A 13,856-nucleotide genomic window follows, 5' to 3' on the forward strand; every position below is an offset into this window, starting at 1 on the left:
TCCAACCTTTATCATAATTCTTTAAGTTACTACTCTGAGAAAGAATTCCTAATAGAAAATACTAGGAATTGGTTAAATGACTCAGACAACTATTTAAAAACTCAGAAGTTCAGCATCCACATCCACATCATCTGGCATTATAGCTCTGATACAAAAACAGAAAATGAAGCTTGGCTGGAGACAGATCTCAGTAGTGAAGAGGACCCAGTTCAGTTTCTAAAAGTAATTTTTTTTAAAGAAACAGAAAGCAGTTATAACAGCACTAGCTATTAAGATACAAAATTAACATTGCTAAATGAGCAATAACCACCTAATAGGGCAATGATATAAAATTTTACATAATTTTTTAATTGTCTCCAGTTCAGTTCTTGTATAATTATACCCATGATTCATTTTTTCACAAAGATTTCAATCTCTGTGTTCACTCATGTTGGCACTTATTTTACCTTAAGAAAGGTCTTACATGTATGTAACTTTATGTACCTCTTATTTTAGAGGCAAACACTGTGATTGGAACTTGGTCTAACTGTTAAGAACTTTAAGCATGCTAATTTGGGCAGTGGGGGTGCATCCCACCACTCAGTAGGGGGAGGCAGAAGTAGCTAGATCTCTGAGTTCAAGACCAGCTTGGATTATAGAATGAGTTCCAGGACAGCTTATACAGAAAAACTGTCTCCAAAAAAAAAAAAAAAGAAAGAAAGAAAGAAAAAAAAGAGAGAAAGAAAAAAAAGAACTCTTAGTATCCTAATTATCTGTAATAAGATAATAAATTGATAGGTAGGCAGTACTCTTATCACAGAAATGGAGAAGCAGAAGCATTCTGTTTCAAAGCTACTTTTTATTACCTGTTTATCATAAGATTCAAAACATAGGTATTATAATGAACCAGTATTTGAAATGTGTGGGCATAGTTTGGAGGTGGACATCAAGAATTTTCTTGGTTAAAATGGGAGTTAGGTATTTCATATGTATTTTGTCTCATAAAGACAATGAAACAGGAAAAAATTGTATAGTTAGTGATAGAACTTAAACTCACATTTGTTGTCTGTCTTTTGTGTAAAAGGTAGGCAGTTAATGGGGTAAGGATTTGACATGGCCTTTACAAGGAGTGGTAGGCGAGCATTCCTTCAAATCTTGGGCAAGGAAGTGTTTGTTGTTGTTTTTGTTGTTTTCCCTTGTGTGTATTTTTTTTTTATTAAATAATTTTAGCTGGGCTTCATTGCACATGCCTTTAATCATAGCATTCTTGTGGCCTTCTCTCTGGGTTTTACTGTGGTAACATTATCACAGTTCAGAAAAAGAATGGGTACTTGTCCATGAGAGATATCCAAGATATTTCACAGACTCCTTTGTTTAATTTATTATGTGTGGATTTTTATTTTTGAGTGTGTTATATGTGCATGCTTATGTGGTTGCAAGACATGTGTGGGTATGGTTTGGAGGTGGACATGAAGAATTTTCTTGCCCATCCCTCCCACTCCCAGCCTCCTTTTAACTTTATTGTTTAGCTAGAATGGATGACTTGTGAGCTCCAGTGATCTGCCTTTCTTAATGTCAGTTCTTCCAGATCTGTCCTTGTTGTTATGACCTCTGTTGGTTTGAGTGTCACCAGCAGAGAACTGAAAGGAAGATGAGTTGAGAATGTGCAGTTAAGTTGTTTTGTCCTAGGCCTAGAGAGATGGCTCAGCAGTCAAGGGTACTGACTGCTCTTCTAGAGGTCTGGGGTTCAATTCCCAGCACGCACATGGCAGCTCACAAGTGTCTATAACTCCAAGATCTGACATTTTCATATAGACATACATGTAGTGTGTGTGTTTGTTTGTGTGTGTGTGTGTGTGTGTGTGTGTGTGTGTGTGTGTGCATCCATGCACACCACATTACATGCCTGATGTCTTCAGAGGTTAGAAGGGAACATTGTAACTCAGACTGGAGTTACAGATGTTTGTAAGCTTCCATGTGGGTTCTGGGAATTGCACTTGGGTCCTCTGCAAAAGTAACAGGTGTTATAAACCACCAAGCCATCTTTCTAGCCACTACAATTAGATATGTTATAGCTTGCTCTGTTACTTTTTGGGGGGGGAAGCAGGGTCTTTACTTTGAAGCCCAGGCTGACAGAACATGGGTGTCTTCCTGCCTCAACCTCTAGGGCAGCACTTCTCAAACTGTGGGTTCAGATCCTTTGGCAGGGGGTGTCCTAAAACCATAGGTAAACACAGATGTTTATATTAAGATTCATAACAGTAGTAAAAGTAGCAACAAAATAATTTTTTTTTTGGTTGGGGTTCACTACAACAACATAAGGGTATTAAAAGGTGGCAGCATTAGGAAGGCTTCGTTTTATATGTGAGTCACCATGCCCAGGGGTACTCTTTAATGCATGTGACTTTATGCTTAAAATTGCATAGATCTTTCTTGTTTCATTTAGTTTCTCTCTCTCTTCTCTCCCTCCCTTACCCCACCTCCTTACTTTTTGTTTTTTGAGACAGGCTTCTTCTGTGTATCCTTAGCTATCCAGAAACTGGCTCTATTGATGAGGCTGGCCTTGAACTCAAAGATCTGCCCGCTCTTGTCTCCCAAGTACTGGGATTAAAAGCATGTGCCACCACACCCAGCCTTCCTGTTTCTTCTTCTGATTTTTCTTATTAAGATATCTTTGAGTTTATTGTAGAGAAAAGTAACAGAAATTGTAGTGGATAAAGAAAAGTGTTGAGCATAGAACTAATGTGAGCTTGTATTCCCCAGCCTTAGCAGCCTAGCCATGGATCTATATGGTTCTTTTGCATCTAGAAGCTAATCTTTTCCAGCCATTTCTATGTTGTAGAACGTCTGTCATATTTCCTAGCTCTCACTGGCAGTAGCAGCAAGGCTTCTCATAGTAGCATCCTCACTTTATGATTTTAGTAGCCCGTAGGTGGTGAGGATTCTGATTAGAGTCCTGTACGTATCTTCCATGGTCCCCTCCATGACAGTCTTGGCAGTGAACTTTAGATGTTTAGTTATGATCTTGTATTTGAATCTTTACTCTTCAGCACCTATAGAGTGGGACCTCAGCACGTAAACTCCAGGTTGCTCCCCCAGTTTCTTAATATATAGTACTTAACAAAAGAAGCCAGCATTAGATTTATTGTAAAATACTAGTCCCATTTCCTTACACAATGACATATCAAGATATGGATGTGTTTTAGTGAATTTTATTGGCCTTTTAAAAAGAAGTGCAATAAGATCTGATGACACTTGAAAAATGAAAGTTTAAACCCCTTAAGAATTTGATTTATAATAGAGGGTGGCATTGAACTTGTGGTCTTTTTGTCTCAGTCTCCTCCTACATTCTGTATTACAGTTGTGTGCCACCATGCCCGACAGAAAAGTTTTTTTACATCTAGATATTATGTACTTAACAAATTTTAAAATTGGGGGGGCTACTACATGCAATATAAGAAGTTTATTAAATCCCTTTGAAAGTGTTTAATGTGGTCTTTGATAGATTTAAGTACAAGAAACCATGGCAGTTTAGTTTTACTGATCAGATTTAGTTTAGTGCAGCAGCATACAAGACTATAAATATTTATTTGAATCTGTGTGCATGTGTGTGCGCAAGCATGTTCTCTCATGCATGTGTGCATGCTTTCCACTTTCATGTCCTCTCGTAAAGCTTCGTGTGTAAATAGAGTAGGTTTGCAAAATAAGCTTCATATTGCTATGTGAATTTTTTGTTTTGCTTCTATTTAAGTTTAAATTAAAAATTTCCCCCTTTATATATTTAAAGATGCATTGTCTATTCATTTTCTTTGTGGAAATCTGTTTCTGTATTGCTACAGTTAGTAGTTAGTAAAGTTACATAAAGGATCATTGATCAATTAAAAATTAAGTCAGAATTACAAAAAATATTTAGAGGAAAACTAATCACTATATTCTTCACCTTTTTTGCTTTTAGTGGGACTTCCCCTCTTGCATGCTTAAATGCAATGCTACACACAAACTCTCGAGGAGAAGAGGGCATCTTCTATAAAGTCCCAGGTAGAATGGGAGTGTATACTTTGAAGGTAAGTTGTTGGGGAGACAAGCACTAGTAAGCGACAACATATAATATTGAGCCATAGAGACAGAATTCTGTTCTTGAGGAGCTTATTTCCAGGAAGAAATAAAATTTTACCCCTAAAGTAAGTAAGTAAGTAAATTTTGGGGAGGGCGAAGATTTTCTGTGAGTTGAACTCAGAGCCTCATGAATACTAAAAAGGCACTTTTTTAAAATATATTCTTATTTAAAATAATTTGAGCTTTATTTTATCTTACGTGTATGGGTGTCTTGCCTGCATGTGTATTTGTGTACCACATACTTGCAGTGCTCATGGATGCCAGAAGCGGGTGTTTGGTCCTCGGGAGCTCGAGTTACAGTTGATAGTTAGCTTCTGTGTGGGTGATGGGTTGGACCTGGACCCTCTGGAGGGGCAGCAGTCCATGGTCCTAACTGCTGAGCTCTCTTGTGTAAAGAGGCTAAAAATATCTGCATTACAAATTGGGTATTATTTTAGATGTTTTTCTTTACTCATGATGTTCCCCACTAAAACTTATGATTATTATTCCTGTTTTTATAAGGGAGAAAACTAACGTTCAAAAGATGTGATTTCTTTGTCAGTGTTGGCTATATTGTATCATAACAAGAATAGAACTCTGGTCAGACTTAATTCCTACATTTCTTCTTCTATAACAACTTGACTAATATGTAATTCATACACTGATATGGTGACCTTTTCTTATCAATATCCTTTCACTTTCAAGTAGGAAAAGAAATCTGTATGAGCTTAGTAAGAAGGCTAGAGAATTTTTTTTTTTTTTTCCCAGAGCTGGGGACCGAACCCAGGGCCTTGCGCTTCCTAGGCAAGCGCTCTACCACTGAGCTAAATCCCCAACCCCAAGGCTAGAGAATTTAACTCATACAGCTAAACATTCATGGGAAATCCAGGCTAGATCAGAAAGATGTCATCTAGTCTTGGTCTCTTTTCTTTCTTTTAGCTTTATTCTCAGCCAGCTTCTTCTCATTGTATATGAATTCATTCTGAGTCTCCATTCTGCAAACTGTAAGTCTACAGAGACAAGAGTCCAGTAACTAAAGCAAGAGGCCCCCACCTCACTTAGATTTAACTTACTTTGTTTGGCCCAGCCCATGTGACACCATACATGAATTATGGCTATTGTCAAATGTATAGAATCATTTTCACTTGATGTAAGGCTTAAGCTTGTGGTTACCCAATAATTAAAATAATAACAAGGGAAATTTTTCAGCAAGCCAGACTGAATGTTTGATAGACAGTAATACCCAAAGTGACAAATCCATAGACGCCTCTTACCTCCTAGGTGCACGTGACAGTGCTCAGCAGTGGTGTAGAGTCTACTCACATTAGAAGCATCTGATCTGGGCTGCTGAGATGGGTCAGCATGTAAAAGTACTGACAACCTATTTTTGGTCCCCTGGGCACATGTAAATGAAGGAGAGTTCCATAATTAAGTTGTCCTTTTAACTTTCATATGTGTGCTATGCCACATTGGTGCCTATACTTAACATACTAAATAATGTAAAACTAAACAAATGGACATCTTCTGGCGTGCCCATGCATGCCTTTAATCCTAGCACCCAGGCTGCAGAGCTAGGTATCACTGAGTTCTAGCTAGGCAAGCTTGTGATGTACAGTAAGATCCTGTCTTAAACAATACAAAACAAAAGAGGAACAAGACCCCATATCTAGGAGTTGAAGGTGGTGTTGTATGGTTATCAATTGTAATATTCAGGAGGCCAAGGCAAAAGGACCATATTCAGTTCTAGGACCAATTTGTGCAATATACAAAATCCTTTTCTGCTTTTTAATCTTAACTCCCTCTGACTCTGCAGTGTTTAACATTTGTGTATTGTGGGACTTTTGATTATTTTAACTCTTCTAGTTATTTTAGATTAGCTATTTTACCTATTCTAGATCTTCCATTATTTTCTTTGTATTCATTAAAGTGCTTACTGTGTTGTAGAGATGGAGGGAAAACCTCAAAATGTATTTTCTATTGTTAATACCACTTAGGTCAGTTCTCTGGTATCAGGTGTTTGGAGGGTTTCTCTATACATCAAGCAATTCTCTGACTGAAATCAGCTAGGCACCCTTTAATTTAACTCAGGTTTTGCACTGTCTGTCCGTTGTATCAGGCCCCTTCACTTCAGCTGCCAGTTACAGGTCTTTGGTTGTGACCTAACCTCTGATAGACCAGCTATAATTATTGTCTCATGTCCTTCTTCTTGGCGTTCATTAACTTTCTAGGACTGCTTACAGAAAGATGTCAGAGAAAACCTTTTAAGTTTTCCATTTATTGTAATTCGTATAAAAGACATGCATAAAGTGAGGTGGTCATTGAGTATGGTCACTGTCTTGGCATATCAGCTCCAAGCACAAATGTGATTTTAGCCATGTGCAAGCTCAGCCAAAGCCCTGGGCTAGCCTTGAATGGAAGATTTGTGATTGAAGCATCATCCTTTCATTGCTATCAACTCAGCCTTCATCCGTGAGATCTCGGCTAAAAGTTCCAATTTTTAAATCACACAATTGTCTCTAAGTAGTCAGCCCAACTTTGAGGTGGCAGGCCATTAGAAACACACAGAGTCAGTCATCTTATCAACATTAGATATTGTAACTCTTATCATTTAGGGGGTGCTAAATCATTAGGTGCCTGTTTTAAGAACTAGAGTCAAAGACCAAACAGTAAACCATTAGGTTTTCCTAATCTGAAAGTTGATAAGAAAAGTGTAAAATCTTAGTGCTCTGTATCAAAAGTTCAGAGTTTAAGGCTTGAGAGATGTCTCAGCAGCAAAGAGCACTTGTTGATAGTTCAGAGGAATGGGGTTTGGCTTCTAGCATGATGTTCTCTTCTGGCCTCCACAGACACTGCACATACATGTATACATATGCATGCATACATGCAAAACACATAAAATAAAATCTTTAAAGAAAAAGAACTTATAGTTCAAATAATGTATGTGTTATATCACATTGTCAAGTCTATGCCAGAAATAAAAGATGGATAAACTATAGTTCTTGAACCGTCAATGCTCACATTTTTATTATTAAATTATTTATATTTATATAATATACTGTGAAACTTTACCATCATAATGAAGCAAAAAAAGGTTAGTTTTGAATAAAGGGATTTAGAAAGTTTCTGTTACTTACTGGTAAGATTTGAGCTGCACTTTAACATATACTTAAGAGGAGTGAAGGCCTTCAGGGAATAATAGGTTTTCCTATTGCTTCCTATTTACTATGAGTAGTTCAAATGAAGAGACAGATAAAAATTCTAGATTTGTAAGTAGAAAAAAAATAGATTAAGTGATAATCACTGGAATCAAGATAATTGATAAATACTACCTAACAGTTAGGTTTGACCCTGACTGAGCTTTGTGTGTTTGGGTGGTGTGTTGAGTAAGCAGATGTCAGGGGTCATCAGGGAGAACCATTGGATCAAATCTAGTGTTCTAAGAAGATTTTCATGAAAAGATGATTATAGTTTGAAGGAGGAACTCAGAATGGTAAAAGAGGGAGACCCAAAGACATTGAAGAAATAGAACACATTGCATTTGGGATGTGTAAAATAGTGGGTGAGAAAAGATCCTAAGGTTTGGAGCATGAGCCATTGATCCCAGAGGGATCACACGTTTTTTGCAAAAAGAAGATAATTATATTTGTATTTCAGATACTTGTTGAACCTACAGGTCAAGATGTCTGGCTGGCAACTAACTCTATAAAAGCTGTCCTGCATTTTGAAGGAAGGAATATAAAAATATGGGGTCTGTATTTTAAGAAAGTGTATAACAATAAGAGTGGATTAGAGAGAAATTTAATTGGAAAATAACTGTTATTATTTGATCGGACTTAATGGTCTTGGGAATATGTTACGTGGTGCCAGTTAGATGTAGGATTAATTTTTTTGTGCCTGTCAGCTCATTTTTTTAAATGTGAGTATAAAAAAAAATGTGGGACCATAAAGTACTGATGGAAAGAAAACCCTTAAGAGAAATAACATTCACGAATCATTTATTTGTATATGGTTTCTATACTATATGAACACATAGTATCTAATATTGAGCTCTCATAAAGGTAATATTCTAAACATAATTAGCTCATTTAATTTCTATATGATCTTTTAAGGTAGGTACTGTTACCTCACCTTAGAAACTAAAATTAAAGCATGAGAAATTAACTTAGACTAAACCTGTGTAGTTGGGAGGAGATAAAGCCAGAAAACCTTACTTCTCTAGCCTTTCAAATGCAGCTACCTGGTTATGTTTTTCTCATACTAAGTAGATACAGTTATTCTTTCTGGCTAACATTCTCACTAAATGTTAACACTAAAGTGATTAACATGATTCTTAAAAACAACAAAACAAATAATACTCCTCTTCTTACTGCTACTTATTAACCAATATAGAGGACCTAGTTAGATGAAAATAATATGATAATCTTATTCTCCTGACTTTAATTCTGTAATTGAATTCAGAATACATAGGGTGCTACCCTACATATAACACAGTTATGTCTAAGAAAATTATTATTAGCTTTTTAAGCCTCAATGTTTCATCTTTTATGTGGATTTATATATACCTGTTCTGGTGTAATTTAAACACATGTTGTGCCTGCATATAAATGTGTGTAATTTTCATCTTTGGATATAGATTGAAAATTTACTTATTTGACCTCCAAAAAGGGAAGTATCAGGACTTCAGCAAATATTTGTGGTTTTACTATTTTATAATACTAAAAATTAATCAGCTAATTATTTATTGTATTACATATTAGAAATTTAGTTTCAATTTGCTAAAATGGTACCAGTCCTAACAGGATGCCTACATTTTCAGAAAGATGTGCCAGATGGAGTGAAAGAGCTGTCAGAAGGTTCAGAAGAAAGCAGTGATGGTCAGTCAGATTCTCAGAGCTCTGAGAACAGCAGCAGCAGTGATGGTGGCAGCAACAAAGAAGGGAGAAAGAGCAGGTGGAAAAGGAAAGGTAATCTCCGACTGCTGTAGGCAGTGTCTCACCACTCTTCTCAGACCTCGGTGTCGTCTTTCCCTGAGAGTTTAGTATTCTGCAGTAGTTTTTCTGCAGGAGTCCAAATGTTTGCAGTTAACCTTTCAGGGCAGCAGCTACTAGCCTCATGAACCTCTGACTGCGTGACTGAGGAGTTTTTAAAAATATTTTACTTTTAGGGACTGGGAGATTGCTCAGTGGCTAATGTGCTGTGTAAGCCTAAAGATTTACGTTTGGATCCCAAGCACCCACTCATATATAACAATAGTGAAGGGGAAGGAGCCATGCATTTCCTGGGGCTTGCTGGCCATGCAGCCTAGCCCCAGGGCCATTCTTCAGAATCATTGAGAGACCCTTTATCAAAGAGGAGGCTGGGGAGAGTGTGTGTGTGTGTGTGTGTGTGTGTGTGTGTGTGTGTGTGTGTGTGTGTGTGTGTGTGTAAGAGAGAGGGGGGGAGGGAGGGAGGAAGGGAGGAAGAAAGGGAGAAAGGGAGGAAGGGAGAAAGGGAGGAAGGGAGAAAGGGAGAAAGGAGAGACCAGACTACTTCAGTTATCAAAAAGCAAAACTAAAACATGAAGTTGATTGAAAGGGGTCTGGTGTAGGTTATGATGGGAACTGTATAAAATTTAAGCATAAGGATCATAGTTCAAATCCCCAGAATGTGAAAGTTGGACAGGCGTGCCATGTAGTCTCAGCTAGCACTTAAGCAAAGACAAGATTACTAGTTAGCTGGACTAGCTCAAGCTTGACAAGCTCTCGCCTGGTTCAGTGAGAGATCAGCCTCTACACACATGTGACATACACTACACATACATATGCAAGAGGGGAAAACATGAAAATAATCAAGGAAGAGCCTTAGTGTGAATTTGGCCTCTTCATGTACATGCTCATGTGAGCACATGATGAACAGGCACTCAACCCCTCCCAGTGTCATTTTAGAGAGTACTTAGGTTCCAGTTGAGTGGAAAATACAGTGTTTCCATTTGCTTTCTACTCTGACATGTGTGTAGACTTGGGTTTTCTTTGTGCTTTTTTTGTTTACATATTCTTTTTGTTCTTGGCTTTTTAGGATAGGGCCCTACCATGTAGCACTGGTTTACAACTGGATAGCCTAGGATGGCATTCAGATAATCATCCTGTCTCTGCCTCTTGAGTGTTTAAATTGCAGACTGGAAGCCACTTTTTGGTAAATGTTGTGTTTTAGCAGTCCTGTGTCCCTACTCTCCTTTTATATTTGTTAGTTCTACTTGGTAACCTAAAGTAGCACATTTTTAATCACCCAGATTTTGTTCACATTGGAATTTACTCTTGATAGTGTACCTTCTAAGACTTGGGACAGTTGCATGATTTACAAAGACATGTATACAGATGTATGTCATACACAATATTTTCACTGCCCTAAGTGTCTTCTCTGATCTCCTACACACTCTTCTGGCTAACTTGTGATCTTTTCTACTGTCTTCATAGCTTTGCTTTTCTAAGACTGTCATGAATTTGGAATCGTTTCAAATGGACATTGCTTTTAAAATTACATTAAAATTTTTTGTATGTATGTACACTCACATGCATGTGCATTTACATGTGCACTAGTGCCATGGCATTTAGATGTCAGGGGACAACTTATAGGACTTGATTGTCTCCTACACGCATGTGGGTCCTGGGCTTCACATTCATGTGATCAAGTTGGTGGTAGGGATTTTACCGCCTTCTGCTCCGGATCAGCATATTTCACTTAGTCATGTGTATTGGTGCTTACACCATGTGTTTTCATGGCCTGTGGGTACAGCTGTATGGCATAATTTGCAAAAAGCCATTCACTGCCTAAAAGATGTAATTACTTTGGCAAAAAAGACTGAAAACTACTATGAACTTTGTGTGCAAGTTTTTTTGTGGGCAAATGTCTCTGTACATCCACAGAAGTATGACAACATTGTGAGGGAATGTTAGATCTTGTAAGAGCTGCCCCAGTGCTGCAAGGACTGCCGCTCTGTATTTCCACCAACACTGACTGGCAGTTGCTATGGCTTTTATATCCATACCAGCAGTTTGTGTTATCTACCAGCTTCTGGATTTTGGCCATTCTGATAAATGCGTGTCAGTATGTCACTGTTCTGTCATTTGTATTTCCATGATTGCATGTAATGTAGAAGAATTTTTGCATAGTGATTTTTCATCTGAATATGTTCTTTGGTCAGAAATATGCCCCAATCCTTGGTCCATTTTTGTTAAGGTTGGGATGTTAACTTTTTATTATTGGCCTTGGTGCATTCTTTGTTCATTTTTGAAGAGCAGTCTTCTTTTTTTCTTTAAGATTTATTTTTATTTTATGTGTATGTTAGTTTTGCATGTGTGTATGTCTGTATCATGTATGTACCTGGTCCCACAGATGCCAGAAGAGGGCATTGGATCCCCTGGGACTGGAGTTTTGGATGGTTGTGAGCCACCATGTGGGTGCTGGGGACTGACTCTGGGTCCTCTGCAAGGGCAGCCAGTTCTCTTTACTGCTGAGCAGCTCTCTAGCCCTGGATTATAGACTTTTATTCGGTAAGTTTTTTCTGTGTATTTTCTCTAAAACTATAGCTGTGTTTTTTGGGGGGGCGTTTTTGGGTGGGGGGTTGTTTGTTTGCTTTGTTCTGTTTATCTTTAATTCTCTTGGCAGTTTTCCCCCCTTCAAATATGTGTGTGTTTATATATATGACTAATTAGTACAGGCTTACACATGCCACAGTGTAGAGGTCAGAGGACAGCCTGTAGGGTTCTGGGCAGTTATTCCCATTTTGCCTTATGAACACTGGAATTACAGATAAGTGCTTCCTGATCTGGCTTTTTATGTGGTTCGGAGATCATCGGGGTTTTAGCAAGCACTTATACTCCATTGAGCAGTCTCTTCAGTCCTGGTTTTCTGCAGTTTCTTTTTATAAAACAGAAGTTTTTAATTTGGATTTAGTTCAGTTTATCAATCCTTTGTATAGTGAACTTGAGCCTTTGGTATTATATCTAAAACGTCATGACAAAATCTAGGATTACCTTCTATGTCTTCTAGAAGTTTTATAATCTTGAGTTTTGTGTTTAAGTCTGATTAATTTTAATTTTTAATAAAATTTAGAATGTGTGTGTCTGTCTGTCTGTCTCCGTGGGGTAGGGGGGCACAGACAGAGCCTGTCCGGCATGGAGTCTTTGCCGTGGTGTTCATGCGTAGGTCTTAGGACAACTTTGTACAGTCCTTCACCTTCATGTGGATTTTGAGATTGTCATGCTTATGTAGCAGTCACCTTTACTTGCTGAACCATCTTACCATCCCATTTTGACTTAATTGTTATGCTAAGTCTGTTTCTTGCAGTGTGGAGATCCAGTTAGCTGGGCATGGCACACATCTTAAGTCCCAGAACTTGGGAGGCAGATGCAGACCTGTAGCAATTCAAGGCTAGCCAGGGCTACATAATGAGATCTTACCTCAAAAAAGAAAAAAAAATATACACGTTTTATTTCATTTAGCTTTGTGAAATGTACTGGACAACATTCTAAAGTTTACCTTGGTTTACCTTAGTGTATGGCCCTTGTGGAAGTTGCTTACAATAACTTATTTGCAACTCTTCTCTATTTCTGTCTTCTCACTTGGAGCACTTACTGTTCTCAGCTCTCTTCCTCACTAGGAAATGAACGTTCATTACTACTAGCAAACACCAGACGCAGTCTGCCTGTCTTTCCTCTCATACCATTTGATACCTAACCCAAGACACTTAAGGAATAATGGCTACATTGAAGCCCTTTCCCTGGAAGGTACTTTTCTGTTAAACATAACATTTTGTCATCTATTCATACTAATTATTCTGTAGCCTTATGTTAGCTTCTGTTTGAAGAGGGAAATTTTTTTTAGTCCTCATATTTAATAAGTTATATGTGGCAGTAGAAATTTTGGACTAACCGTTAAGTACATTATGGAGGTATTGATGTTCATGTGTAAAGTTTTCTCAAGTTTGAATATCTTTTAAATTTAAGTGCTAAGTAAACTGCCTTCGACCTTAAGGTAATTCTTCCTATAATAATAGACTTGCTAATTTTAACTGCATTGAGAACTGTTGATGTGCCATGGTATAAAAATAGGTCTAATTTTTTTCCTTATCCCCATTGTAATGATTGTGCTATTCTTGGGAAGCATCAAACTAATCCATCAACTCCTGTTCTCTGGTATAGCTACTATACACGTACATTTCAAGAAAACTAATCATATAATCTTAGTTTTAAGTTTGTAAGCTTATTGGAGACAAACCCAAACTTCAGTTGTCAGACACAAATGAGATAAAAACAAAACGAAGTAGGGCGCTCTGTTTTAAATCTTTCATGAATAATTTGAGAATAATGCCTGATAGTGATGAACTGCAGCTTCTGCCTAGGGTCTTTTATTCTGCCTAGGGTCTTTTATTATTTTATTTTTTTTAAGCACCTGATTTGGGCAGAATAAATTGTAAAGGGCTTTGGGGATAGAGAGATGGCTTAGCAGTTAAGAGCGCAAGTGTTCTTCCAAAGGTCATGAGTTCAAATCCCAGGAACCACATGGTGGCTCACAACTGTCTGTATATAATAGGATCTGATGCCCTCTCTGGTTTGTGTATCTTAAGACAGTGACAGTGTGCTCACATACGTAAAATAAATAAGTAAATCTTTTTAAAAGGTGGAAAGGGCTTTGTCTTTTTCCCACTTCTCTCCAGCTTGGACTTTTTTTTTTTTTTTTTTTTTTTGGTGAGTTTGAAAATTGTGGACAAGAGAAATTACAAGCAAGAGTCATGTTTTCTCAAT

General features: G+C 37.6%; 1 protein-coding gene and 1 pseudogene across 10 annotated transcripts in view; one reads left to right on the forward strand and one right to left on the reverse strand.

Moving 5' to 3' along the window:
• Positions 1-13,856, forward strand: part of Asxl2 (ASXL transcriptional regulator 2) — a 143,991-nt gene that overhangs the window by 74,309 nt on the left and 55,826 nt on the right. For 4 of the 10 annotated variants that reach the window (XR_010052213.1, XM_063262610.1, XM_063262611.1 and 1 more), the window contains 2 exons: positions 3,935-4,043; positions 8,891-9,038. Coding sequence is in view for 4 of the 10 variants with exons in the window: in XM_063262610.1 (XP_063118680.1) it covers positions 3,935-4,043; positions 8,891-9,038 (257 nt within the window). In the remaining 6 variants the exon portion in view is untranslated. Of the gene's footprint in view, positions 1-3,932; positions 4,044-7,728; positions 7,823-8,890; positions 9,039-9,548; positions 11,604-12,712; positions 12,840-13,856 lie in introns of those variants that run through there. The other 6 variants (XM_063262615.1, XM_063262614.1, XM_063262616.1 and 3 more) reach the window with 5 other exon arrangements.
• On the reverse strand, positions 2,745-3,144 carry LOC134479373 (small ribosomal subunit protein bS21m-like; annotated as a pseudogene).

Source organism: Rattus norvegicus, chromosome 6 (genome assembly GCF_036323735.1).
Source record: "Rattus norvegicus strain BN/NHsdMcwi chromosome 6, GRCr8, whole genome shotgun sequence".
NCBI classification, from domain to species: Eukaryota; Metazoa; Chordata; class Mammalia; order Rodentia; family Muridae; genus Rattus; species Rattus norvegicus.